General features: G+C 48.6%; 4 protein-coding genes across 10 annotated transcripts in view; 2 read left to right on the top strand and 2 right to left on the bottom strand.

Annotated features, from left to right (window-relative positions):
- The window catches only part of LOC105275639 (RNA pseudouridylate synthase domain-containing protein 2), a 113,044-nt gene extending 104,901 nt beyond the window's left edge, over positions 1–8,143 (top strand). For all 6 annotated transcript variants that reach the window (XM_026971967.1, XM_026971968.1, XM_011332614.3 and 3 more), the window contains 2 exons: positions 2,698–2,874; positions 3,024–8,143. In XM_026971967.1, the coding sequence (XP_026827768.1) occupies positions 2,698–2,874; positions 3,024–3,788 (942 nt within the window). In that variant the 3' untranslated portion in view covers positions 3,789–8,143. The remainder of the gene's footprint in view (positions 1–2,697; positions 2,875–3,023) is intronic.
- A 597-nt stretch (positions 8,144–8,740) lies between these two features.
- LOC105275636 (NADH dehydrogenase [ubiquinone] flavoprotein 1, mitochondrial) lies at positions 8,741–11,052 on the bottom strand. Its single transcript, XM_011332608.2, has 6 exons — positions 10,940–11,052; positions 10,697–10,764; positions 9,843–10,511; positions 9,512–9,744; positions 9,238–9,441; positions 8,741–9,155 (listed from the first exon to the last, which is right to left on the bottom strand). Exons 1-6 carry the CDS (start codon positions 10,986–10,988, stop codon positions 8,969–8,971), a joined length of 1,410 nt encoding a protein of 469 aa, XP_011330910.1. The 5' UTR covers positions 10,989–11,052; the 3' UTR covers positions 8,741–8,968.
- A 397-nt stretch (positions 11,053–11,449) lies between these two features.
- On the top strand, positions 11,450–14,552 carry LOC105275635 (prolactin regulatory element-binding protein). The gene is made up of 4 exons (XM_011332606.3): positions 11,450–11,866; positions 12,026–12,408; positions 12,489–13,183; positions 13,352–14,552. The coding sequence occupies exons 1-4, from the start codon at positions 11,729–11,731 to the stop codon at positions 13,435–13,437; spliced, it is 1,302 nt and encodes a 433-aa protein (XP_011330908.1). The 5' UTR covers positions 11,450–11,728; the 3' UTR covers positions 13,438–14,552.
- Positions 14,553–15,084: 532 nt separating this feature from the next.
- LOC105275634 lies at positions 15,085–24,691 on the bottom strand. Of its 2 annotated transcripts, none has more exons than XM_011332605.2 (6): positions 24,571–24,691; positions 23,649–23,781; positions 22,162–22,274; positions 17,553–17,702; positions 16,353–17,275; positions 15,085–16,245 (listed from the first exon to the last, which is right to left on the bottom strand). In XM_011332605.2, the coding sequence occupies exons 1-6, from the start codon at positions 24,617–24,619 to the stop codon at positions 16,012–16,014; spliced, it is 1,602 nt and encodes a 533-aa protein (XP_011330907.1). In that variant the 5' UTR covers positions 24,620–24,691; the 3' UTR covers positions 15,085–16,011. The 2 variants fall into 2 exon arrangements, with proteins under 2 accessions (XP_011330907.1, XP_011330906.1); XM_011332604.2 differs by lacking the exon at positions 22,162–22,274 and adding an exon at positions 22,352–22,482 and having other exon boundaries at positions 24,571–24,690.
- Positions 24,692–24,919: the final 228 nt, after the last annotated feature.

The raw sequence follows: 24,919 nt of genomic DNA on the forward strand, positions 1-24,919 counted from the left end.
AACATGCACGCACATATACCTGCTACCACACATCAGACCAAACACAACACGCTCCCTTGCACGAACGAGACCCATCAGAGGCCCCGAGAGAGCCTCCACGCAATAAAATCGCTTGATATACAAAACCCACTCGTTTATTACCCTCGTAATTTCCCGGAAAGTATCTTTATGTTTAATTGCTCATACTAAAAATTATCCCACGCTCCAAACATTATCTCCCTAAAATTAGCGCTGTCCCCATTAAATCTCAAAACTGTTCTTTTGAACCATGCTGATTAGGTTCCGTCGCTTTGCTCAAAAATGGATCTCAAATAGAATTTTACTAAATAGAATTTTTTATCGCGTCAACAATCGGAGCAGCAAAATCGAGACCTCAGATTTCGATGGCGTTTTTTTTCAACGCGCAAAAGATGACCTAATTACGGCTAATGTGTCACATGTGTTTTTAGATGGCGATCGAAAGAAGCTTGGCACGGTTAATAAATGCACGTCAAGAATTCCGTCCTTTTAAAATGCAACGTATTTCAGCGCTCGTCGACATAATTCGGTTTTTTCATTCTCGATACCTCTGGATTTGGAACAGTCGTGCCAGTGAGAAAGGAAGGGGGGAAAAAATTCGGGACACACTCACATAAACGAAAGTGCGATTCACGATGTCCAACGGCGACTGCACGCGCGAGTAAACCTTACTACTAAAATGTTAATCGCGCGTATTACACTGCTCGCAAATCACGGATAATTTACTCCGCGCTATTATTATTGCCGGCTGCGATAATGTCAGCCTCCGCAAACGTCATAAAAAGAGGATAAAAGTACCTTTCAGCGGTGGTAATGTAATCTCGCGAGTCCGACACATTAAACTGTGTATCAATGATTTCATAAGCACTTGAAATGTTTTCCACGAAAAAATTTCAAAGCACTTTTTTCCACGTTCTATTTCTGAGCACTGATTTTGGCACTGTTTAGATCGTGATGACCGTAATGATAATGCGCGACACGTACATTGAAAAGATGGAATATAAATCTGGAAAAAGGAGGAACGATGGAGGTCGCGATAGATTTTCCCATTTTGTGCCTTTTCTTCACGTCTCCTTTTATATATCTCTTTTACTCTCGAGACCGTTGGTTATACCGCTGCAGCGATTGCGAGCTTTATTCCTCTGTAAGGGCACACCGTGAGGCTTCACTTGGCGGTAAATACAGCAATATATATATATATATCGGTGTGTGTAAATGTAGCGTATATCGCCTGGCGAATTCAACCGGCTACTTTCCTCTCAAATGCCATCGCGTGCACGGCGCGTCGGCGGCTGCACCCCCTGGAGGGACTCGTTAACAAGAATTTGCGCAACAAAACACCGGGCATTAATGCAAAAATAATCCGATGCACAAGCATCCGACGGGGGGGACGGGGCACAAGCGCGATTTAATGGTCGCTTTCGTGTCGCCTTCTCCAGTACTTTTTTTTCTATCGTACTCTGCTGCGGAATAAGAGGCTCATCGGGAGATCCCGGGTTTCGAACTCGACGATTGGCCGAATTAATTTTCGCGTGCGGACATCGTTAAAACGTTGCGCAATCGTTGAACACCGCACGAGTTCGACGCCGCTTTCGTTTCTTCATCGCTTCGCTATTCCCCGCGGATCGCTTCCGGCTGAATTAAACGAAATCAAATTACTTTACCTTCCGCGTCACGTAGATCCTCTAAAGTACCCGAGTAACAATTGAGGTATTTCAATTTTGCGAAATTATAATGATGCAGCTGTCACGAAGACATTAGCGGATGGGCGACAGATAAACTCTGACGACGTTATAGCTTCGGTAAACCGGAGAACGCGAAAGCAAGACGAATAATTGACTGGCAATTGTGCTGATCAGTGTCAGAGATCTAAGGCTTTTATCCGCTCGCTCGAAATTGTCGGGCTTTATCTCGCGATGGGAAAACGTGAAAGGTGTAAAACCCCTCGCGGCATCGAAAAGTGCTTTCAATCGCCGGATTGTAGCGGTTCGCCGAGCGCGGCGAGCCGATAGAGTCGCTCCGCATTATTGTACATACGTGAACCGCGCCGCTGATATTCACTGATAGATCGTACGGACTTATCGTGCCAGGAAGGGTCCGATACGATCCGCCAAATGCCGGCTGTTCGTTGTACCTACAAATCCGCGTATTGTCGGCCGGAAAAACGCGCCATTCCCACGCTGCGCCGATTTGAAACGATGAATCGACCCTCCTTTGTAGGCGCGATCGCGCTTTTTGTCCCGAATTTGCCAGGAAAAGTGGGTCAATTGTTCTCGTGTGTATGCTGATGTTCACGCGCGCGCGTCATGTGCGCACGCACGTGTGTATGCGTGCGTGTATATCCACATGCATCTCTAATTTACATTGGCCGCATGCCGGTAGGCGCTTCGTCGAGTGGCGCGCACTTCGTAAATTTATCGCCTACATTCCGCTTCCTGAGGATATTCTGGTCACTCGGCGGAAAGTCCGTCGCGAAAATGCGGAAAATGTGGTCCTAGACACTAGCAGGAACTCGGAACGAAACTACTGCACAGCACTCCCCGGATCTCTCGCCCTGCCTTTTTCCAATATATCGCGGCTTTGGAGAACGTTCTTTCCAAGCGCCGGGAGCTTCAAGCGAGATTTTAAGCGAGCAGAAGTGGCGAATAGCAAAGTGAAACGACCGTTTGTGATCCGCAGGTGCATCCATGCGGCCGTTACCGGCACAACACCGTGGTCTTCATTCTGGCGAAGGAGTACAACCTGAAGAACCTCAGGACCATTCACAGGCTGGACCGACTGACCAGCGGCATACTGCTGTTCGGCAGAACGCCGAAAAAGGCGAGGCAGATGGAGCACCAAATAAGAAATCGACAGGTCAGTTAGACGCGAGCGCTCGACATGCGAGAAAAACAGCGGGCGCAGCTGGCGTCGCTCGTCGCGCTCACGACGAGACGCGAAATTGGCCAACGACGACGACGTAATGCGTATGTGTCTATGAAGTCCGCGTCCGTGTGTTGTTTCAGGTCCACAAGCAATATGTCTGCCGGGTGGAGGGTGAGTTCCCCGAGGAGGAAGTGATTTGTTCGGAGCCGATCGAGGTGGTCTCCTACAAGATCGGCGTCTGCAAGGTCTCCGAGAAAGGCAAGGATTGCGTAACTCGCTTCAAGCGTCTCAGTTACAACGGCAAATCATCGGTGGTGCTGTGCAAGCCGCAAACCGGGCGCATGCACCAGATACGCGTCCATCTGCAGTATCTCGGCTACCCGGTGGTGAACGACCCGCTGTACAATCATGTGGTCTTCGGCCCGCATAAAGGTAAGGGCGGCAATATTGGCAAGACCGACGAAGAGCTCGTCCGGGACCTCATCAGCATTCACAACGCGGAGAACTGGCTCGGCATGGACGGCGATTCCGACATGAGCTTATTCAAGCCGAAGTTGGAGCTGGAAGAGCGCATGCTAGCCTCCGGCAATGACAAGGACGGCTCCTCGCCGTCTTCCACCCCGGGTTTAGTCGAGGACGAGCAGCAGCAGCAGCAGCAGCAGAAATCGCTGAAAGTCACCGTGGGAACGCAAACGGGCTCGGAACCGCCGGACTCCACCTTCGCCAATGACAAAGTCACCGTCGATCCGCACTGCTACGAGTGTAAAGTCAAATACAGGGACCCGAAGCCATCGGACCTGGTGATGTACCTGCACGCGTGGCGTTACTGCGGCCCAGGATGGGAGTACGAGACGCCGCTACCAGCGTGGGCGGCGAGCGATTGGACCGGCGGCGACGATCGATAGTTTGGACGACGAGATCGAGGGTGATCCACGCGGATTCCTCGGCGGCGAGTCGCCGCCGCCATCACCATCGAGCCTCGAACCCCCTTTTGATATCCTTACCCCGTGCCTTCCATCCGCCAACGAGCGATCTTGACCATCGTACACACATATATATATATATATACGAGTACACGTACACAGATACAGATTCTACGTACGTACACGTAGTAAATGCAGACACGCACACATGTACACAGACACCACAAAGGAACGTACATACCCCTATAATTCGACCGTCGGACTTCTCGGGGCTGCGATCCGAGAGAAATGGGATTGCCGGAACAATCCCGCCGCTCGATTTGCATTTCTGCGACTTGCCGTCGATGTATAAGTGATGACGAGTGACTTGGCGTTTATCGCGATAATTCGAGGAACGGAAACAATTCTGACGGTCCAGCGGCTACGCGCAGAAATGCATGTTCGCTCGCGTTTCGTCATATATTCTGGCAGAGCCGCGCGGCGGAGTAAATCCCTCGCGCGGGCGAACGATCCGAGACGATGTTATTACGAGAATTAATCATAGCGACAAAAGACAACGTTGTTACCGTATCTGTTACCCTGATACTGTCCTGATTTCGGGAGCCAAATAATAAATCAGATCGTCATTATCGTTATTTTTGTCTTGTGCAGCTTACGCAACGTGTTTCCAGGTTTCTGAATATTCATATTTTTCCTCCACGACTTCTTGAGATCCCTCAGTACAGTTACGTAGCGCCGAATCACGCCGGCGAGTGAGATGTCGTAATAGGACGTAATGATTGTTCCTACAATCGTTTCTCTCTCTATGTAACGGCGCGGCCTGTAAGAAGTATCTGCACGGTCGATCAATCGGTCGATGTGGAACTCGCAAGTCTTCGCAGGACTTCGTTGTAGCTTCTGGACAATGGTCGATAACAATAGGTAATGTGTGATTATTATTATTACTATTACCGCAATATTTGTTATCGATCGAAAAACTTCTTTTAACCACGTCGTGCCACGGTCGTGCGGGCAATTCATGTAAAATGCGGCAGAAGCTTGAAAGAAGATAACATCGTTTGAATTTGTTTGAATGGAAAATGAAAAAGACAGAAATGACAGAATAATCTCTTATTCAATTCTCGTGCAAACGGCTCGTACGAGCGCAATTGTATAATAAATCTGTGCAACTGCGATACGGAAATCCGTATGTAAAAAATCATTTATGCGAACGCTCTGAGCGGACTGAGACAAATGTACGTTCTGCAGAATGGGAGTCTCGGCCGCCTTTGAGCAGCAGCGGTCAAAAAGTCACTGCCACTGGAGCGAATACCCCTAACACGTGAGAGAAGATTGATGCATCTGTCGGAGGTAGCATGGTATTCCGATGGATCGTATCGTTCATCTTGATTTATGACGTACAGAAACGAGGAAAATCGCGATCTCTTTTCTATTTTCTACGGTGGCGGGAGTCACCGACGCGCAACCGTTACTCCCCAATCTTACGGGAACAGTTTGATTCACGAGAGATATTGCTCGATCCATTTCTCAAAAATCCGCTTTGTAAAAGTAACGTCTTATCATCGAAGAATAAGAGCGATGATTCTAAGTCGAGTGTCCGACGAATTTTTCCTAAGAGTCGAAGACGCGCGCGAGCGATCTCAGGGAGAGATGTTCTTGAGCAAATTCTTTCGTTGCGAATTTAGAAATTCGCCACGGGACCGGCGCGGCGCGACGCGTCGCGACGAGGCGAATCGGCGATATCGATCATATTTCGGCAGTGGTGTTGCTTTTGGCATCGGACCATTTCGGCACTGACAGAAAAGTCACAGTTAGATAAGAGGTAAATTTATCCCGCGACGGCGGTGCTTTGACGGCGCTCTGGAACGAGTTCAATGAAGCCCTGCGATTTCCTTCGTACTATTGCCTAGTGTAATAATAATCGCTAAATATATCGCTGTGAGAAAGAGATTCGGTAAACGTTGCGACAGACGAGAGCGGAAGAAGTAAATCGTCGGTATATCGTGTATTAACGCTATTATTAGAGGAACTCTTCCTTGTGGTATCACGATCCTCCGGTCACTCGTAATCGTCGGTTTCCTATCGCGCCAGGTTCGTCCGGTTGTCAAAGGACACATCGCTCGACCCGCATCGAGCGCACGCAATTCTCGAATCCGCGGACATTGCGCGCAGGCAATTAGCATCATCTCCCATGTTCACCAATGATGATTACGTTCTCCCCCATTGGGGACAGTACCATTCACACGTGCGCGAGCGCTTTCGCACGGTTTCGAGAATAGACTCCTTGAAATCGGGACGGGAACGATGGCGGCGACGAGGAGAAGGAGACGGGACCGTATCCTCCGAGAGCACAGGTAGGGGACTGACGTAGCGAAACTGCGATAGAGACGCGTCTATTTTTATGGCAGATATATAACGGAGAACTGACGCGGTGGCGCGGGTCCAGCGGCAGGGAATCTCCAACAATAAGCGTGATCTTGCCGGAAGACAGCCAATGATCACGCCAAAGAGCAGGCGACCAGCGAGTCTTCAATCATATCGTGCATAAACGCGTGTACCTTCTCTCGCGGCGACGGAGCTCGAGATGAGTGGCGCGCGGTCCCCCGCGGGTACAGGGCGTTTCGCGCGGCAAGTACAATCCGGGAGCGAGAGCGTAACGCGAGAGCAACGTGCTGCTATTATAGCAATTATTTTATTACCAATCGCGTTCTCCTCGCGCGTCTCGAGGGAGCCGCGAAACGCACGCGAAGCGCGTGCGTCTCCGTATCAGTTTCGCTCGCAAGCTGGCTGGCTGGCTGTGCACGTGCGATCGTCGCACACGACAACGCTTTGACGTTGCGGGCTGTCCCATCTGCTTCCGCTCCGATTGCGCGGCATGAAACTCGCAACCGTAATTCAATCGCGACTCGAGCGAGCAGGAGACGCAATTGGAGCTTCTCGTCGATTGACGGAAAAACGATCACGTGCTACCATGTACCCCCTTGTCTCGTGTGACGTCGAAAAAGCTGCGCGACGCCTGTTCCGCGTCATACGCGATAACATGCGGCGCAGTGCTGAGAGCAAGAGCAGACGGACAGAGCAACCGGCAGCAAAACACGCTCCGCGCGCCGTAATGCGGACTTCGGCTTGTATTTTAGCGTCGTCGGGATCGTTGAGTCGTCGTGAGCAGTGATGGGAAGTGAGTAATCCAGAGACGATTGGCGAGTTACGCAGACACGCAGCAGATGCACGTCGGTTCTCCCGACGAAATAAAGTTTTTGACTTCCGGGATACTTCGTTTTTCTAACGGGGCCAACTACTCACGTGCCACGTGTCTGGATGGTTGCCGAGAGGAGGTGATCTTCGACGACAAGTGCTACGACCTATGATCGTCGTGCTGCAAGATGTATAATTGTATCAGCGAAGTTTAAATTGAGTTCATATCGCCGCCGAAACGACGATCTTGATTTGCTAAATTCGATGTGCAGTTTCGAAAATTTGTTATGTTTGTTAAATATACCTTTAGGATAGATTTTTCTTTTAGCTATAAGTAGTATTTACTTATATATAGAGCGAGAGCGTGAGAATTTAGAAACGACTGCGTTCAGTCTACTGGCGTAGCTATTTAACTCGGTAGACACTTTGAGAATAGACACTTTCCACGGGATCAAGGTAGACCACTGAAAGACGCAGTTGCGTGTCGAATCCTTAAATGTTAGTGCCTAAAAGTGCGTTCGTCGAACGTGCATTTTCAATGTTAACGAATCTAGATCAAGCACTGGTACTTGGGACAGAGCAATCTTGCCATCACTGCCCGCGAGTCGTGAACGCGAGAAGCGAAATAAAGGGGAACGTATTATATGGGTTTGGTAGATAAATGTATGTGTATATAAGTATATGTATACACGCGCAGGGAGAGAGGAAAAAGAAAGAGAAAAGGGAGACAACGTAACAACGGACCTATCATAAAAGACAGTGTGTGCGCTTACTAACTCAACCGAGATGACTCGCCGGAACGGGCGAGCTACCTCGAGATGTAATGGCTAGCTTAAATCTATTATTTAAGTAACTAACGGTAACCCGAGAAACCGTGAAAAAGACAGTTCCGATTTTTAGTAGCGCTAAGAGAGAAAGAGCGAACGAACGAGCGAGCGAGCGAAAGAGAGATAGAAAGAGCGAGAGCGAGCAGACGCCGGTCTGCGGAACGCGAGCGAGTGCGCTTTTGTATATATTGTATACGCACATTATACCGTGTATCTAAAGCCACGTTATTATCTGTATTGTAGTCGGCGGAACGTTAGAACTAGCGAATTCTCTTGTATGATGAACGAATAAATGCAAAAATATCGTTCGATAAATCTGCTGGCGAATATTTCCATCCCAATGGTCGCGGCCAAACCGGCGTTCGTTTTACCGCGTAAGCATAAATATCGCGGATCGCATGCATGATTCACGGAAGGTGGGAGGAAGACGAGGTTCCCGCTTCATTTCGCCGTGGCATTCGGTAAAAATATCCGACAGTCAATAGCGACACATCGTTTATCTTGACCTGCATAATACACCGGCCGGATCGTTAATGTAACTCGCAGCGCGGCGTGTTCGGAGCACCTGCAACGGGCGTGGTGTATATAATTTTCACGAGAAACCGCGTGAGAAGGAATTTGCACGCGAGAGAAGCACGGAAGATGGAGACGTTAGTTTTACGGCGCCAAATAAATTTCGTTGATATCCAAAGGTAAGTCGAATTTTGTAGATATTTCTTAGAGTTTAGTAGATATTATGTATTTTCGTAGAGATCTAACTTCGTCTCTCCTCCGTCGTATGTTCTTCTGGAAAGCTTAACGCATCATATATATCTCATGCTACGTGTCATCTCATCTGTTATCCCAAAAGAGTTATTTGCAATCTACGCACGCGCGTGTATATAAATGTAAAGAAATTTTTGTGTCTAGAAATTTTTTTACATTTTTTTTATTAGTTGAACCGCCGGAACGATACTCGTCAGTATCGTTAACCCGGGTCCGACATCGTTACACAGAAATCGTGACTATCGCGTGTAGATTCACATATATATATATACACTGAAATAAATACAAAATCTTACAGGGATCGCTCTAATTATCTCCTCCTCTCTGTTGTATTCCATCTAATCTTAGATTGCTGCTCCTATCTCGCACGACTCTTCAACTGGACGCGGCTACCTTCTCTTTCTTCAAGCGCGCCTCGATCTCCGGTCTAAAGTGCCTAATCAGACCTTGCACGGGCCACGCGGCACCGTCCGCCAAGGCGCAGATTGTATGCAATTCTATTTGCTTCGTAAGCTCCCACAGCATGTCTATCTCGTGCACCTCCGCGTTACCCTCCGCGAATCTGCGAAGGATTATGATGCGATAAGGTCGAGAGAGAGGTAAATAATTTTCTGCAAAATAAGTTAACCGTCGTAAACCCCTACCTTTTCAATATCTTGTACATCCAACTGATGCCTTCGCGGCAGGGCGTGCACTGCCCGCAGGACTCGTGCTTGTAGAAGCTTATCAAACGAGTAATAGCCTTAATTATATCCGTCTGTTTGTTCATCACGATTACTGCGGCCGTGCCGAACGAGCTTTGCACCCTGACGAGATCATCGAAGTCCAGCAACACGGTGTCGCACACACTGAAAGAGACATTTCGACATCTCGTGATTTTCGGAACGATGGATCGATCGATCGTGAAGAATCGTTTACCTCTTAGGAATGACGGGAGTCGAGGAACCTCCGGGAATCACGCCCAGTAAATTATCCCACCCCCCGATCACGCCGCCGGCGTGTATCTCGATCAGCTCCTTCAAGGGGATGGACATTTCCTCCTCGACGGTGCATGGCTTGTTCACGTGGCCGGAAATGTTGTAGAGCTTGGTTCCGTGGTTACGCGGGCGCCCGAATGAGGCAAACCACGCTCCGCCCCGGCGGCAAATTGTCTGCGCAAACAATATCACTGCGATAAATTAAATCCCTCGCGTTGTGTCATCATTTAAATCGCAAAAAAGATCGCCGGATCAGTTTCGGGGATACGTACAGGCGCCACTGCTACCGTCTCGACGTTGGTGACGGTCGTCGGACACCCGAACACGCCGACGTCAGCCGGGAACGGTGGTTTCAGCCTCGGCTTGCCCTGCTTGCCCTCGATGGACTCGATGAGAGCGGTCTCCTCGCCGCAGATGTACGCGCCTGCTCCCCGTTGCACGTAAATGTCGAAGTCGTAACCGGAGCCGCAGGCATCCTTGCCGATCAGACCGGCCTGATAAGCCTCGGCTATGGCGACTTGCATGTTGGACGCCTCGTTGTAAAATTCACCGCGGATGTAGATGTACGCAGCGCAGGCTCCCATGGCTCGACCAGCGATCAAGCAGCCCTCCACGAGCTTGTGCGGATCGTGACGCAAGATCTCGCGGTCCTTGCACGTGCCCGGCTCACCCTCGTCACCGTTGACTACCAGGTACTTGGGCCTGCCATCGGACGGTTTGTTCATGAAAGACCACTTCATTCCAGAGGGGAAACCAGCTCCACCGCGCCCTCTTAAACCAGAGATCTTGATCTCGTTGATGATCCAATCGGCGCCCTTGTGAAGTATCTCCTTGGTCTTGTACCAGTCGCCACGGCTCATGGCACCCTTCAGTCGCCAGTCATGTCTGCCGTACAGGTTCGTGAAGATGCGATCCTGATCAGCCAGAGGTGCACCTCTTTTCTGGAATAGAAAATAAGAAGATAGCACAGGGATGTTACCTTGGATAACAATTTTTATCTGCTCTAGCAACACTTTCTAGAAAACGTGTAAACTGAAAAGTTTTAAAAAGAAAGGGAGAGGAAAGAAGCAAAGTGCAGGAAGTGTCGCTGAATGAATGAGCTCTCGGTGTCCAGGTCGAGCCTTACCTTTCCCTCCGGAGCGGCATCGGCAAATGTTCTCTGCTGCTGGTTGCTCAAACTCGATCCGAGGAGACCTTTAAATAGTGCAAATGTTATTTCATTACATAACCTCGTCGCGTTTAAATATGTCGCGGTAGGCGAGGCGGCGTACTCAAAGATACGCTCGTCCGCCGTTCTCGTCGTCGGCACTGGTGGCGATTCGCGACGATCCACGCACTCCGGATGACAAGCAGAAGCTGGAAAACTCACCCAATTGTCTCCTCGGGACCTGAAAACAACGCACTATAGCGCCTGCCATTTCGCAGGTATCCGTATCTGTTCGGCGGTGCAGCTCGGTGCAGCTGACTGGGGGCGCGTCAGACGTCAGACGTTCCCTCGGTCAGCAAAGCAATCGCAACTATCAACTATCGATATCTTTATTATATCCTCGCGCAGATAAATGCAAAATTCATATCTTAAAATTGCAATTTGAAAGGCGACTCTTGCACTAATCGAATGATTTGCTATCTCATTTGTGCAATTCCGACATTTTTAACTGCTCCCATTCCTGATAAATTATTTCTACGCACTTGAAGTTTTATCGTACACTCTTGAAATAATTCTTCCCTTTTTTCTCTGTCTGCTACGTTTATTTCTGGAAGACGAAATGTCGAAGAAAGTCGATTCAAATATACCTCGATCGCCGGACGCCGCTGGATCGCCATGGTGGCACGATCTAGTGACGGAGCGCTCAACTACGCGAAGCGCCGATTGAATACGTGTACCTCGCTGTTTTGTCGCTCAAAGTCCACGGATTGTCACCTGGTGCGCACACGGTGCACGAACCGCTGTGCTATCGTGGCTCGTTAAAGGTCGGCCTGTGTGACGGCGGTCGATTAAACGAGGCGATGGGACGCGGACGTGACACGTGGAACCCCGGGCAGTGTTGATCCTGAATCATCGATCCTACGAGGGTAATTCTGTCTTCGTCATCTTGAAGGATTCCAAAGGCACGCATAATTGTGCGAAGCTAGACGACGACATCGAATTCACGCCGTCATGCCCTCCAGAAGGAGCAAGGGTGGCCTCCTGGCCAGGGTGAACTTTCCCCTTTACACACTGCAAATGCTTACCAGCAGGCATATCCTGGTGGGCGGTGGAGGCGGCTCCTCCAAGACTGGAGTTGCCAACGGATTTGTAAGTTGATAAATGAGTATCTCTTACTCTTGCACGATTCTTGCATCAGAATGTTAAAAGGACCGACGGATTATCTTAATTGCATTTAACGTTTTTGGCATTGACAGTTTAGTTTGATAAGAAGGAGACTGATGTCAGACACGATTGCTCACGTTGTAGGAAATTTTTGAGTTGTCACACAATGGGACGCATTTCATCGCTGAGGAAGTAACCAGACATGAGACGGGTCCCAGCGTAGTTATGAACTGTGCCTCGCACAACAATGGCAAGAAAACGTGGATAGTTGCTGGTCAAGAAAGCCACTGTCAATTGTACAATGTGAATCCTAAAGTGGTGACTTTGGAGAACGGCGAATTGATCAAAGGCCCGGCAGCAGCGACTAATAAGGATGGTCTTAGACATAGAAGGAACAGCGAGAAGGTCGAGGAGGCTCAGTCGCAGAAGGAGAGGATAGAGGAAATCAAAGACGACAATTCCAACGTCAAGAGCAAGAAGTTGCAGTTGGTTCTTAAACCTGCTGACAGCGTGCAAACGGCATTTGGGTAAGACGCACGTGGTTTACCACGACTTACATCTCAAACAGCAGCGCACTGATCATTAACGAGAGTCCTTTCGCTTGCAGCAACGGTGAACCTTTGCAAAGAGTCGTCCGAGTGAGCTCGCACGGAAAGATCATGGCCACGGGCGGCACGGACGGCAGAGTCAGACTATGGCGATTCCCACAGTTGCAGAAACTGTATGACCTCGACGCGCACGGGAAGGAGATAGACGATCTAGATTTCAGCCCTGACAGCAATCTGCTGGTGAGCATCGCCAAGGATGGAAAGGCCTTCCTGTGGAACGTGAACGATGGCACGAGAGACCGCGAGCTCACCTGGACGCCGCAGGACGGCACGAAGTACATGTACAAGAGGTGTCGGTTCAGAAAAGTCGCGGAGGATAAAACGCGAATCGACCTGTTCGTGCTGTCCAACGCCGTCGTGGCGAAGAACCCTAGCTTCCTGCAGCTGTGGGATGCACACGCTGGAACGATCGTCCGATCGGCCGCCTACAGGGAGACCCTGTCGGCGTTGGCGGTCTCCGACGACGGCAAATTCGTGGCCGTCGGCACGATGTTCTCGGGCAGCGTCGACATATTCGTCGCGTTCAGTCTGAGGAAGGCGCTCCATGTACCCGGCGCGCACAGCATGTTCGTGACCGGCCTGGAATTTCTACCTACCAAGCTCGACGGCCCGGCGATTACCAGCAATACGGAAACCGCGGTAGTCAGCATCTCCGTGGACAATAGGATCTGCGTGCACAGTATACCATTTAGACGTAAGTGTTTTGTTGTGCAATTTATGCAATTTTTATAAAGCAATTTTTAATAATAATGTAATTAATAATTAATAATTTATTAATAAGTTTTATTTTATAAAGCAAATAATTATGCGATAGAATTTTGTAAGGTGCTGTTAGTTACTAAGTTCATCTCGAATGTTACAGACACACTGCCATTCTGGTTCGTCATCATACTGATCGCCTTATGCATATGCGGTGCTTTCATCCTCTGCAGTTATCTTGGCATATGACCCGAAATGTGCGACCGGGGCGATAAAGCAGGACGTCTTTTCCTGATGTCACTATAGATAATTAATACGATTATGAGCGATCGAATTCAAGGCAAATGCAGTGTACTCGGCATGCAACGCACGATTCACTTGGACGATTTACGGACACTAAACGATAAACGCTCGAGGACTTTACGTGTACGGGCGGTGCGTAGAAGTCTTATAAGATAAGAGCAGGTACGCAGCATTGCATTGACATATATGGCATAATTGGCTACTAAAACGAGTGCAAAGTATCGGAAAGTTATTGTAATCGCACGGTATCATAGGACAAATATTTGCGGATTGTTTGGTAATTAAGATCGCTCGTTAGCGTATAGTTGAATTAATTGCTGTACACCTACATACACACATACACACACACATACATACACACACAGCAGCAGCAGATCTTCAGGATGCAATTTAGGATATAGGTACGACGTCGTGGTGCTACTGTGATAAACGAGTGAACTATGTTGCACCGGAGTGCTTCCAACGGATTCGAGGGGCCGCACCACTAGCACATTGATGTACATAGATTACGTTTTATCGATTTTTAACGCCAAAGGAAGAATCGAAGCGCGCGCCGCCACGATTCTTCCACTAGCCGTACGGATAGCGGGTTGATCGCACGTAATTGGTTTCATTTAAAATGGTAATGCGAAATCTGTTGCTCATAGTTGCATTTATATGTTACCGACTCCCACATCATTCTTCCTCTTCTCCTGAGGGAAAACAGCGTTTCCTGGTTGTGCTTTCTCTGTAAAACATGACAAATGGTGAACAAACTAAACACTATTTGTATCGATCGACGACACTGCACGGTTAGCATCAATCGCTATTAGATTTCGCAAAGTGATCTCGTGAATATTATTTAGTTAGGGCGTTTCCCAAGTTTTATCGAAATTCTGTATTTTTCACCGCGCACGGTCAGTTTTATTCCGCATTTGCAAAATCGTTCCGTCTAATTGCCGAGGTTTGTTCGAATAAATGTATATGTGTATAGATTATTCGCGAATAACGGAAACTTTCTGCGCAACCGGTTTGCAAGGCGTCAACGGCATCATGGATAATAAATGATTGCATAATTACATAATCGATATCTATCTATCTATGTCTTCGCTAGCTATTCTCGCCTTTCATAAGCCTCGGAGGTTGCGAAACAAGCGCACGAGGCAGAAGAATGGAGCAACAGTCGTATCTTTCTAATGTCGCGATAATGAAATTGGTCAGCCAGGGGCATTAGAGATACGTATGGAATTATTTCCCCGTATGAACGGAATATGAGCCAGGTGGAATGTCGTCCGAAATCGAAAGGGGCCTCCGGGTCAGAACTGACATTCCACGCCCCACCTATTAGACGCCGCGTGGCAGTTCGAAGCGCGATGAGAAAGAGACATGATTGCAACGTACGAGAAAAGAAAGTTTCGATTTCTGATGCTCGAAGAACACGCGAGAGAAATTGATGCGCTCGCACATCGAATCACGTTGGTCTGTAAATTTATTTCTTCATGTGCTAAGAGTACATTGAATCGGGGTGCGGATAATCTGAAGTAAGGGGGATAAAGCGTCTTTATGCGCTCCTTATGCAATCTTTCTGACAGTCGAAATGAAACGTAATTCTTATTTGCTTTTTGTACGTACAGTTTTTATTGAGAAATATTTTAAGGATACTAAAAATTACTTAGACTCTCGCGCGTCGCTTAAATCCTAGAGAGTACATGTCCAAAGAGGCGCGGGATGGTGTGTTCAGCTTCTGTCTCTCGCTTCGTCAGCCGCGAGAAAGCTCTGTCCGTAACGCGCGCCTCCAGAAAACAACGAGGACGAGGATCAGGAGGGCAAGGATCCGGTGGATATGTACAAGTGGGACGTCTGCTACGGAACCACCTCGTTCCCGACGGACGTCGATTCCTTGGCAGCCGTCGACGCCGCTCGCGAACGAGCTCGTTCCCGTTTCGCGGGCAGAAAGAAATAAGAGCGACGTCCTGCTTTTTCCCGCGAGTTTCATCGGCGATCGTGCGGCGATGGCGTTTTCCTCGAGAGAGAGAGAGAAAGAGAGAGAGAGAGAGATACACGCGACCATCCTCACCGCGATCACAGGCGGCGGTGTGTTTTACCGATACACTAATTTACATAAATAATAATGACAGCCGAGCCGGACTCGGAGAAACGGCGCGGCACGCGGCATTCTTGGCGTTTCCTTCAAAAGTAAAAGAGTTTCTCTACATTCGTACACACGACTCGATCTCCCTCCGACCAGGTGACGCTTTCTAATCGCGATAAGACGACTCTGAGATCGTCCGAGATCTTGCGCCTCGACACACCCCGCCGCCGCCGATTGCTTTCTCCGCGTCTTTCTCCGTCTTCCAGAGCCGTGCTCTTGAGTCTCTGGCTGGCCGAGATCGATGGCGCGCGATTTCCGTGTTACTTGATAATGTATGACGTCGCGGATGATCGGCGTCGCTTCCGACATCCTTATCAGCGACCGACCGCTCGAAGAAATCGGATCGCGCTGCCGATCGACGCGGCATTGCTCGTTTCATGGACGACGGATCACTTCTTCACGGAGAAACCGTCGCCGGTCGGGTCCAGCAACCACGGATAGTTGTTGGGGCACTCCATGCAGGTGAAAAGACGCAGAGTTTCGCCGGGCAGCTCCCTGGTAGTCAGGGGACAGGCGTTGGGCAGCGAGCAGTAGGGCAAACCCTTCTCGTCGCAGGTCTCCTTCCAGTCCTGGAAGTCTCTGAGCGCGGAGAGCTCAGTCGGCTGTTGCATCCACTTGATCACCTGACGAAACGAAAACGAAACGTGAAACATGGTGCATTACGTTACTGTACTATACACAATAATCAAAGGCCGCAGCACTCTAGAAAATTGCAGGATCAATTTCTCACCTGAACCATGGTAACGAAGTATACGTCACTCCTGGCGATCATCTCCTCGATGAACTTGATCAGCTCCTCCTTGTATTCCTTCTTGCTCTTTAACCAGGACGCGTGGAAGTGCAGGCCAAGTGGCGCCCTGTTGCTGTTGAAGTGTCTGTTGAAGTTGTGCCTGAGCAGCCGGGCGAACTGCTCGCCGGTCTGAATGTTGGAGCACGAGTCAACCATGTGGCAACCAGGCAGGGACTCGTCGAAGGTGGGGTCGTCTCTGCGATCCAACTCATTCATCACCATTTCCCAGACCGGATGCGACCTGGACGGACAGTTACCACCGTTGCCATTGCAACGATGTGGCATCCGGAAGTAGAGGGTATACGGCCAGATGGGTACTCGTCCCAGGGACGCCGTGATGGACGCATCGTACACGAAGAACTGGTCGGCCATCATCTCGAACTGTTTGTTACCGCCAACCCTGAGATAAGGAGCGCGCATGCCAATGATGGAGCCGTCAGTGATGTTGGCGAAGCGCTCGATAATCAACCTGGCGCCAGCCATCTCCGCCAGCCAATCGTCGTAGGTGCCCTGACTCCAATACTGCGGATCCTCCTTGTGGGTCAACGAGAACACTGCGATCTCGTGGCCGCGTCGATGCAAGTCCTGGACAGCCGAGTAGTTGGTGTACTTGTGCGAGACGAAGAAGGTACCGCGGATCTGGCAGCCGTTCGGATTCTGTCGCTGCCCGTTAAAGACCTCCTCGTACAGGTCAATGTTGTCGACATTCACAGCGCCGTTGAACGTGATCGTGATCATCTGCGGCACTTGTTGGGGATCGATGTTGCCGGGGATGCGAGTGCCATCAGCCGAGCAGTAGCAGTCGGGCAGCACGCATTGCGTGGGATCGCAGTCTGGTGCACGATTGGGATCGGTCTCCACAGCTGTAACGCGATTAAGAACATCGCGATGTAGGTGTGGGAGATTCTCTTGTGCGGTAAAAATTGCATGTTTAAGGATATGTTGACGCCTTCCAAGACTCCAACGCTGGAGTCAACGCAGAGAATTAATATAAGTTCACATGAATGAGATTGGAGCACTGATACGCCTCGATAATTACACCCGACAACTCTCGCGCGATTCGGGCTACAATCTAAATCTGGAATCGACTTATCCGTCACTCGATCGCAACGAGCGAACGTGATACGTTGCGACACTTACTGCAGGCGTTCTCGTCGGACTCGTCCTTGCAGTCGGGCTTGCCATTACAGAAGAGCTCCTTGTCGACGCACTCGCCGTTACCGCATGACAACTTCCCCTCTGGGCAGACGGGCTCGTCGGTCTTGAGGATGGGCAAGACCTTACGCGGCTCTGCAAAACGCAATTCCTGTTAGAACACGTGACCGCTCATCCCGCCAATTGGCTACCAGTTGAGCTAGCGAGCTGCTGCTACAAAACTCCATCAAAGGTCAACGGGATGACCATAGCGCCCAGTACGATGACATATCAATCTCATCAGTTAATAGACGTTAATTCACGTAGATCAGTTAATTGATAACGGACAGTTTCCCCCATTGGGGTTCAACTGTGATTCAAATTAACGTCGTTAATTGGCCAAGGCAAGTGAAAGATTTCGTAATAGGCACTTTATGACCAGGTACCAAACACTGCGCGGATGTTCTTATTGCAATTGGTGCTCTACACGATTCGTGTGACCAGCTACAGGTGTAATCAAGGCCCGAAAAATGCCACTGTCTCCCATTCATTTATTTACACCGATCAACGCAGCAGCGTAGGAACTACTGTCGCTCTACTTGCGTGGACTTGGGGAGCACAGAGAGACAAAGTCGAAATGAAACCGGCAAGCTGAAAGAGCCGTGCTGAATTAATTCGCGTCACCCAATTCCGCAGTCTACCTCGTCACCTTAGCAAACAGCAACGTCGCATATTCGCTCTATATACTTTTGCGGTGGCGGTGGCGGAAAATGTATATGTACAAAGAACTCGAAAGGGATGGGGGGGACTTTTTGAGTTTTCGTGATTTTCCCAGAGAGAAGAAAACACTTTGGCAAACGCGCTCGTTCCTACGCCACTGCCCACCGAAATGGGCTCTTTCTCATTTTGGTCCTCCATCGGAATGGCTTTCGTTTCGTCTCGTTTGTCGTCGTTCCTTCTGTCTATTTTCGTCGTCAGTCCTCTCGTCCTTTTTCTATACTTTTCGCCCGCTACGAGAAGTGTGCATGTCGTCGTTCGGTCAACACGTAGCTCTTCGTTCTACTGTCCACGAAAGATAAACGTGCGTGTCTCGTCCTGCAATCTCCCTAGTGAATCTCGCAGGAGGAGTGTTTGCCTTTCAACCCGATGGTGAAGGGGTCGAGAATAAACTGTGTCTCGACAGTTGTCTGCCTCGTCGACTGGCAGCGATGCACGCAAACTTGTTTGTTATTCGTGTGTATGAAAAAGTGACAGGAAGTATGAAGAGAAAGAGAGAGAGAGAGCGAGATAAAGATGAGTTTTGAGAGTGTGTTGGTACGAGCGAAACGAAAGAGAGCGAGAATAATCGTTGGGAAGTAGAGAAGAAATTAGAATGCAAGTGAAAGAGTAATTAGAAGAGTATGAAGCAGCGTGAGCGCAAGGGATTAATTGGCTGTATCTGGCGATGTCGAGTAACGCGCTTTTCAGAATTGATCGATGACCAGCGATTTTAAATTTGATGCGTCAAAATCACCCAACTCTTTTCTTTACGTTTGTCTTTGTATTTTTCGCATTGGCCGACCGTAATAATCGAGAGAAAGTGTGCGGCATCCTGTGCACCCGTATCAAATGCCAACGGATTGCGATAGATCGAGAGTACGGAAATGGAATTGCGAGAATATCCCGTAGTCGTGTTCCGTCGTCCTCCAGTCGCGAAACGAGGATTAACAGCGAAAGAAGAGTCCTTCAGTCGCTGACAGATTAACGGCCGAGCTGATCGCGCGCGTAATTTCCAGATTTCAGTGGTAAAAGCGAGCCGGCAAGATTGCCGCCGGCCGAGCAGCGAGGAGCTCCCGTAAGGAGGCCAGATCGTCGAAGCGAAACCGATCTGGATACAGAGAGAAAGATCGGCGAGCGCACACGTGCAACCTCGTACCTGGAGCGAACGTTAGGGGAAAGGGGGGAGCGTTAGAAAAATGTTAGAAAATCATTGCGTGCCAATGTTGACTCGTACGAATCGCAGAGGGATTGTGACATTTAAAATTTGCAACGGCGGCAATGTGGCGCACTTGATGCAAACTGGCGATCGCGGGTTGTTCAGCTTTTGATTTATGAACTGGCGAGTGTGGTGGCGCGTTGCATTCTTCAAGAGCTTAACTAATTACTGGAATTAATTCGTTCGACATGGAGCTCGAGGTGGAAACGCTTCGCCGGCGTCGGCAGAACACAGTGAATGAAATTACATTTTGAAACGTGTGCGAAAAAATCGCTGCGGGGGGGAGATTATCGATGCACGAGTTGCGAAATGTGATTTTGCAAATTCTACGCGCGTGTTTGCGCAAACCGCTTCGCGATGATCTTTCACGATGTACCGAAATTCATTTATGTGCGATCGTTTCAGAGGCTGTGACTTAAAAATAAACGGTTTCAACATGGAAATTGAAATGTGGCTGATACTCACGCGGGAGATATGTATCTCATTACCACGTACCGCCGCTCACGAGGGAATAGAACGCGGAAGCGTAATGGCCTTCCGCATATGCATTGGCACGCAATTTGGCATTAATCATTGGACGATGTTAAGCTAACAACGAGTCTGTTGAAAATTGGAATTGGACGAAACCGCAAATAAAATACCTCATTTACATTCAATTAAATCCTACAAAGTCCCGCAAATTATTCTGCATAAAATTGCTTTTCTCTGTTACAGGTATAAAAAAGGTCCTCTGACAAAAGAAATTTCTGATATTATTACAAAAGAACTAACTAATCGATATACTCATGGAACACTTGACGATTGTTTTATTAGTTCAAGTGACGAAGGATGATTCTGGTCAGACTAGAGCTTGAAATCGAGCGAGAACGTCAGCTTTTTCGCCCAGTTCCATTGGGAAGCGTAACTCTGTTAGTTCGCACACGATGAATCGTGGAAGTTGCAAGGGAGAACAGGGGGATAGCGATTTTTTCGAGAGAACGAAACCGGGTTAGCCGCTCGCGTGGCGCCCGATGTTTCGCGATCGCTAGCGTCTCCGAAATGTTTCTCGTTGTTCGTTGTTGGGCTTTCCGTTCGCACTTTCGCTGAAAATCGAAACCAGTCCCATCGAGCCGCGGCGCCGCGTCTCGGAACGAAAGTGGTTGGGCGAGAGACCGCGCGCGAGTAAGCAACGTCTCTCGAAAGTATCGGGATCCGGGCGTTTTCGATCGTTAATCGCACCGCTGAAAGTACAGGTCCCCGTCGAGGGGACAATTTCGCGTCGAATCCCCGTCGCTATGTTAATGCGCGCTTTCCGGTTTAATGGCATCACCCGCCGCTGGAAAGTTTCGCATAGTTGGCTTTTTTCGATCCTCGCAGCTTACGTAAGCGGCCAATTGCGTAATTGTCTCGAATATCTCGATTAAGAAATGATTTCTTATTGATAACACTGTTCAACAAAAAATCACTTTTTTTCGAACACCGGAACGAGACTAGTCGTTTCTTATAGTTTTTTGGATGCTGAACACGAATTCGGTTTCCAAATTGCTCCATCACGTCACAATTTTGAGAAATTTGCACTTAAAGGTATAAAAAAGGGCTATTTTGACGAATTTCATCATATTATAGCTACAAAATGTGACGTGCTGGAGAAGTTTAATTACAATGAAAATAAAGTATGTTGTTAAGACTTTCAATCCTCAAAAGGAATTTTTGGTGTCGGTTATGGTTCATAAGATATCCATGGTTATATATGGAGTATATGAGAATACAAATAACTTGGGTCAGTTTAGTTCGCGTCTTGCCGCTAGATGTTGCCCTGTGATACATACTCGCATTTAAAAATCATAAACCGAGAGTATATATAAATGTTCTTAACTTGGAAGCATTCTGCTTTTACAGCTTAAAAGTTAATTATATTAGATAAATGGCACTTAGCGACAAAACGCGAACTAACAGAAGAGAACCCGTGATTTATTCTTAGATTGAGTTTACAATGACACGAACATGTAAATATTCTCCAGATTTTTTTTGTCAGCGACTTAAAAAACACTTAAGTCACAGTTAACTTCTCTAACAATACACCTCATATTTAACCATAAATATCTTATGAACCATAACCGACACCAAAAATTCCTTTTGAGGATTGAAAGTCCTAATAACATACTTTATTTTCATTGCATTTAAACTTCTCCAGCACGTCACATTTTGTAGCTATAATATGATGCAATTCGTCAAAATAGCCCTTTTTGCATCTTTAATTGCAAATTTCTCAAAATTGTGACGTGATGGAGCAATTTGGAAACCGGATTCGTGTTCAGCATCCAAAAAACTATAAGAAACGACTAGTCTCGTTCCGGTGTTTTTTGTTTGTTGAGCTGTGTAATTGAGTAACGCGCTTGTCGGGACATCGATCGGCGACGCCGGAAATCCCGCCGGGATTTGCCACCCGAGAACGAATTTCGAAAAGTCGGCTCTACGCTCTTCAGCCTCGGAGACGCTCTCGGGATCGCTACGCATCGTGAACGCGACTCTCGCGAAAGACGATCATGCGTTAGTACTAATGAATACGAATGGTGCGTGCTACGTTGCGAGCCTACGAGGGGATCGGCGATCCACCGGCCGCACGATGCTGCGGCCGCCATCGCCAATCCTCCGACTTACTCTCGAGCTTGTCACAGTTGGTGACTTTGCCCTTCCAGTCGCAGGTCTGTTTGTCCACGTCAAAGGCCAGTCCGCTGGGGCACGTGATTTGCTTCAGGCCGGACCTTGTACACCTGCCGGAGCCGGGACAGAAAACAAAAAGGGTGCCTGCGTGAGTCTAGGCGGGGAAAAAGACGTAACGTTCGCTTACTCTCGAGTTGATCGCAGTTCTTCACGTTCGTCTTCCAGTCGCAGGTCTGCCGCTCGATGTCGAACGCGAGACCCGTGGGACACCGCACCGTAGCCAGCCTGGTCACTCCGATCTCGGTCGCTTTGTCGCACCTAGGATCATTCCCACATCGAGAACGGTTCCTCGCAGATCGCGCGTTTCACGCGAGCCCGGATGTCCGAGAGATTCCGGTCCGGCGAAATGAATCAAGCGCCGAGTACAATGGGGGTGGGATTGGTGGATGGAACAATGGAATAATTTAAAACAAATGTACGTACGATACGAGATATTGCGAAAGGTCACATGTGAATCATTGTCGCGCTGTAATAGGGCGACTAACGCAGCTTATGTACCCCCATTGTACTCCGTTAATGTGATTTTGGGTCTCGACCGTGCGTGAATGAAAGTTGTTGGCATTATTGAGCAAATGAGAGAATAGCGGACGCTGTTATCGCATTAGAGGAAAGCCGTTCGATTATAAAAAAAGAAAAAAAAAAGAAGAATGTCAGAGAGACGACAGGAAATGTATTAAACTGGTCTCGACTTTGCATCCACTGGATCGCCTTGAGCCCTGGAGAGTCGGAATTCGATCGACCTGCCTTGTGTAATCAGTCACATCTTGGATCATGTTCTGGACCGACTACATGGACGATTGCCATTATTTTTATCAATTTTTGTTACTATTTTTTTTTTACTTTGCGAACAGGCGTTTCAAGATGCATCTTGCAAATGATGACGCGGTTGTCAAAACCGGATGTCCTTGAGACATCCTGCGTGTCATGACGCCGAGCAAAGGGTGTCATAAAAATGCAACCGCGCGTTTTCCGAGTCTTGCGTAGAATTATTTATAGCAAAATTCGCTTGGCACGTGCAAGTAACGGTGGATGAATGGAGTCTAATCACGATGAGGTTAAAGCCGGCGTGACCCGGAGTAGTAAAGTAACAGTCGTTAAACGCCAGCCACTTCCTGGCGACCGGTAGAGTCAGTAGAACAAGTCGAAGTATGGGCGGAAGTGTGTCCGGCGAGCGAGTTTTTTGGCTTCGAACCTGATTCACCCTGCGATTCCATTCACCCGCAGTTGCTTTTAAATCGAGTAGAAGGCGGTGTAATTACGGAGCGGTACGAAGCGAATCAGTCGCGAAGGTTGTTCAAGTTCTTGAAAACGATTGCCGGTTCTTCCGTGAAACGGTAAAGATTTATGTTCCAGTCCAGCTCGGCAACTTGTGCAGCGGTTCGATCCGATCCTGCATTCATGGGTAGAATAACAAGACGGCTTACCTCACGACATCGCGGCAGTCGCCTTCAACGCTCAAGCGAAAGTATTCGTCGCCCGGTCTGTCCTGACAAAGCTCCTCGGCGTTTGCGTCGAGTCCATCGCCGCCTTCCTCATCTTGCGCCCGGACCTGTGTCCCTGCGGAAATACGAATATAATTTATTAATTAACAGTGCTTCCACTATGTAAATTGGCTCGCGTATTAGATTAAATTAAATTCAATCGTTTTTCTGACAGCCGTTCCATATAATAATTATTAAATGTCGCTAATTATTAAATGAAATTCTTGTCGCTAACATTTTCGCGTTACGGTAGTGTAACGAAGGCGTCCATCGGAATTGGGATCACTCGATCAAAGGTAGGTTTCAATCGAATGTGACATTTCGCACGGGGGGACAAAGCGGATCGATTAATCGTTGAAAATGTCACGATTGGTTCACGACGCGCTTCGCGATCGGAGATCGAAGTAGGGGTCGGTGAACTCCGGTAGAAGTAGAAAGTCTCGTGGAAATGTCAGGGCGAAACACGGGGGGGAAAGCGACAGTGGCTCTCCAAAGTAGGTTCTGCCTCTCCCTCCCTTTCTTTCAAAAATGTATGCGCGGTCGACGTCGATTTCGTGGATTCGCTTCATTTATAAGTCCAATTTTTCCAGGATCTATCGACCGTGGACATTTCCTCTCTTGCGTAACGGTCTAGCTTATCAATTTCCTCGCGACTTTAAAATTAATTTCTCACGAGTGCGACGTGGCAGTTTGCTTCATTAAGCTTCCTTATGAATTATGAACGTCTCGCGTGAATAAACATTTCAAAATTGCACAATTTTCAACGAATTGAAGATAAAAAAACGATTTCTAGCGAATATGAATTGACGTCGCGGGAAGGTTTTCGCGGACGATCCAGTTGCGGGTAGACGTAAATTGCACTTACCGGCAAGTAGACACAGGGATCCTAGCAGGAATATCAACTTCGGCGACATCGTCGTCGTCGTCGTCAGGACAGAGAGCGTCTGGACAAGCCGCGCCCTCTCCGCCCCTCTATATGTGCACCACCACTCCTTCCCTCTTCATCGTAAGACTTTCACCTTCCGGATCGTGCTGCCACCTTTCAGGTGGACATCAAGAAAGCGGCAGGAGCCAAGTGCGTCCTGTTTATCAGACACAAGACGAAGAGCTGGGAGAAGTCGAAGCCCCACCAACGCTCCGTCCCTCTTTTTCTCTCTCTTTCTCTCTGTCACCGAGAACTTGACTGTAAAGATCATTACACGCGCGGTGATCGT

This window comes from Ooceraea biroi, chromosome 8 (assembly GCF_003672135.1).
Source record: "Ooceraea biroi isolate clonal line C1 chromosome 8, Obir_v5.4, whole genome shotgun sequence".
Taxonomy (NCBI): Eukaryota; Metazoa; Arthropoda; class Insecta; order Hymenoptera; family Formicidae; genus Ooceraea; species Ooceraea biroi.

Excerpts from the sequence above, each read along its gene's own strand:
- LOC105275636 (XM_011332608.2), bottom strand. The coding sequence starts at position 10,988 with ATGGCAGGCGCTATAGTGCGTTGTTTTCAGGTCCCGAGGAGACAATTG. Across the intron at positions 10,765-10,939 it reads GGTCCCGAGGAGACAATTGG|GTCTCCTCGGATCGAGTTTG; the intron begins GTGAGTTTTCCA and ends CACTATTTAAAG. Across the intron at positions 9,745-9,842 it reads AGACGGTAGCAGTGGCGCCT|ACAATTTGCCGCCGGGGCGG; the intron begins GTACGTATCCCC and ends TTGTTTGCGCAG.
- LOC105275634 (XM_011332604.2), bottom strand. The coding sequence starts at position 24,619 with ATGTCGCCGAAGTTGATATTCCTGCTAGGATCCCTGTGTCTACTTGCC. Across the intron at positions 17,703-22,351 it reads GAACTGCGATCAACTCGAGA|AGCCGCGTAAGGTCTTGCCC; the intron begins GTAAGCGAACGT and ends TGCGTTTTGCAG. Across the intron at positions 16,246-16,352 it reads ACTTCGTTACCATGGTTCAG|GTGATCAAGTGGATGCAACA; the intron begins GTGAGAAATTGA and ends TCGTTTCGTCAG.
- LOC105275635 (XM_011332606.3), top strand. The coding sequence starts at position 11,729 with ATGCCCTCCAGAAGGAGCAAGGGTGGCCTCCTGGCCAGGGTGAACTTT. Across the intron at positions 11,867-12,025 it reads CTGGAGTTGCCAACGGATTT|GAAATTTTTGAGTTGTCACA; the intron begins GTAAGTTGATAA and ends CTCACGTTGTAG. Across the intron at positions 12,409-12,488 it reads AGCGTGCAAACGGCATTTGG|CAACGGTGAACCTTTGCAAA; the intron begins GTAAGACGCACG and ends TTTCGCTTGCAG.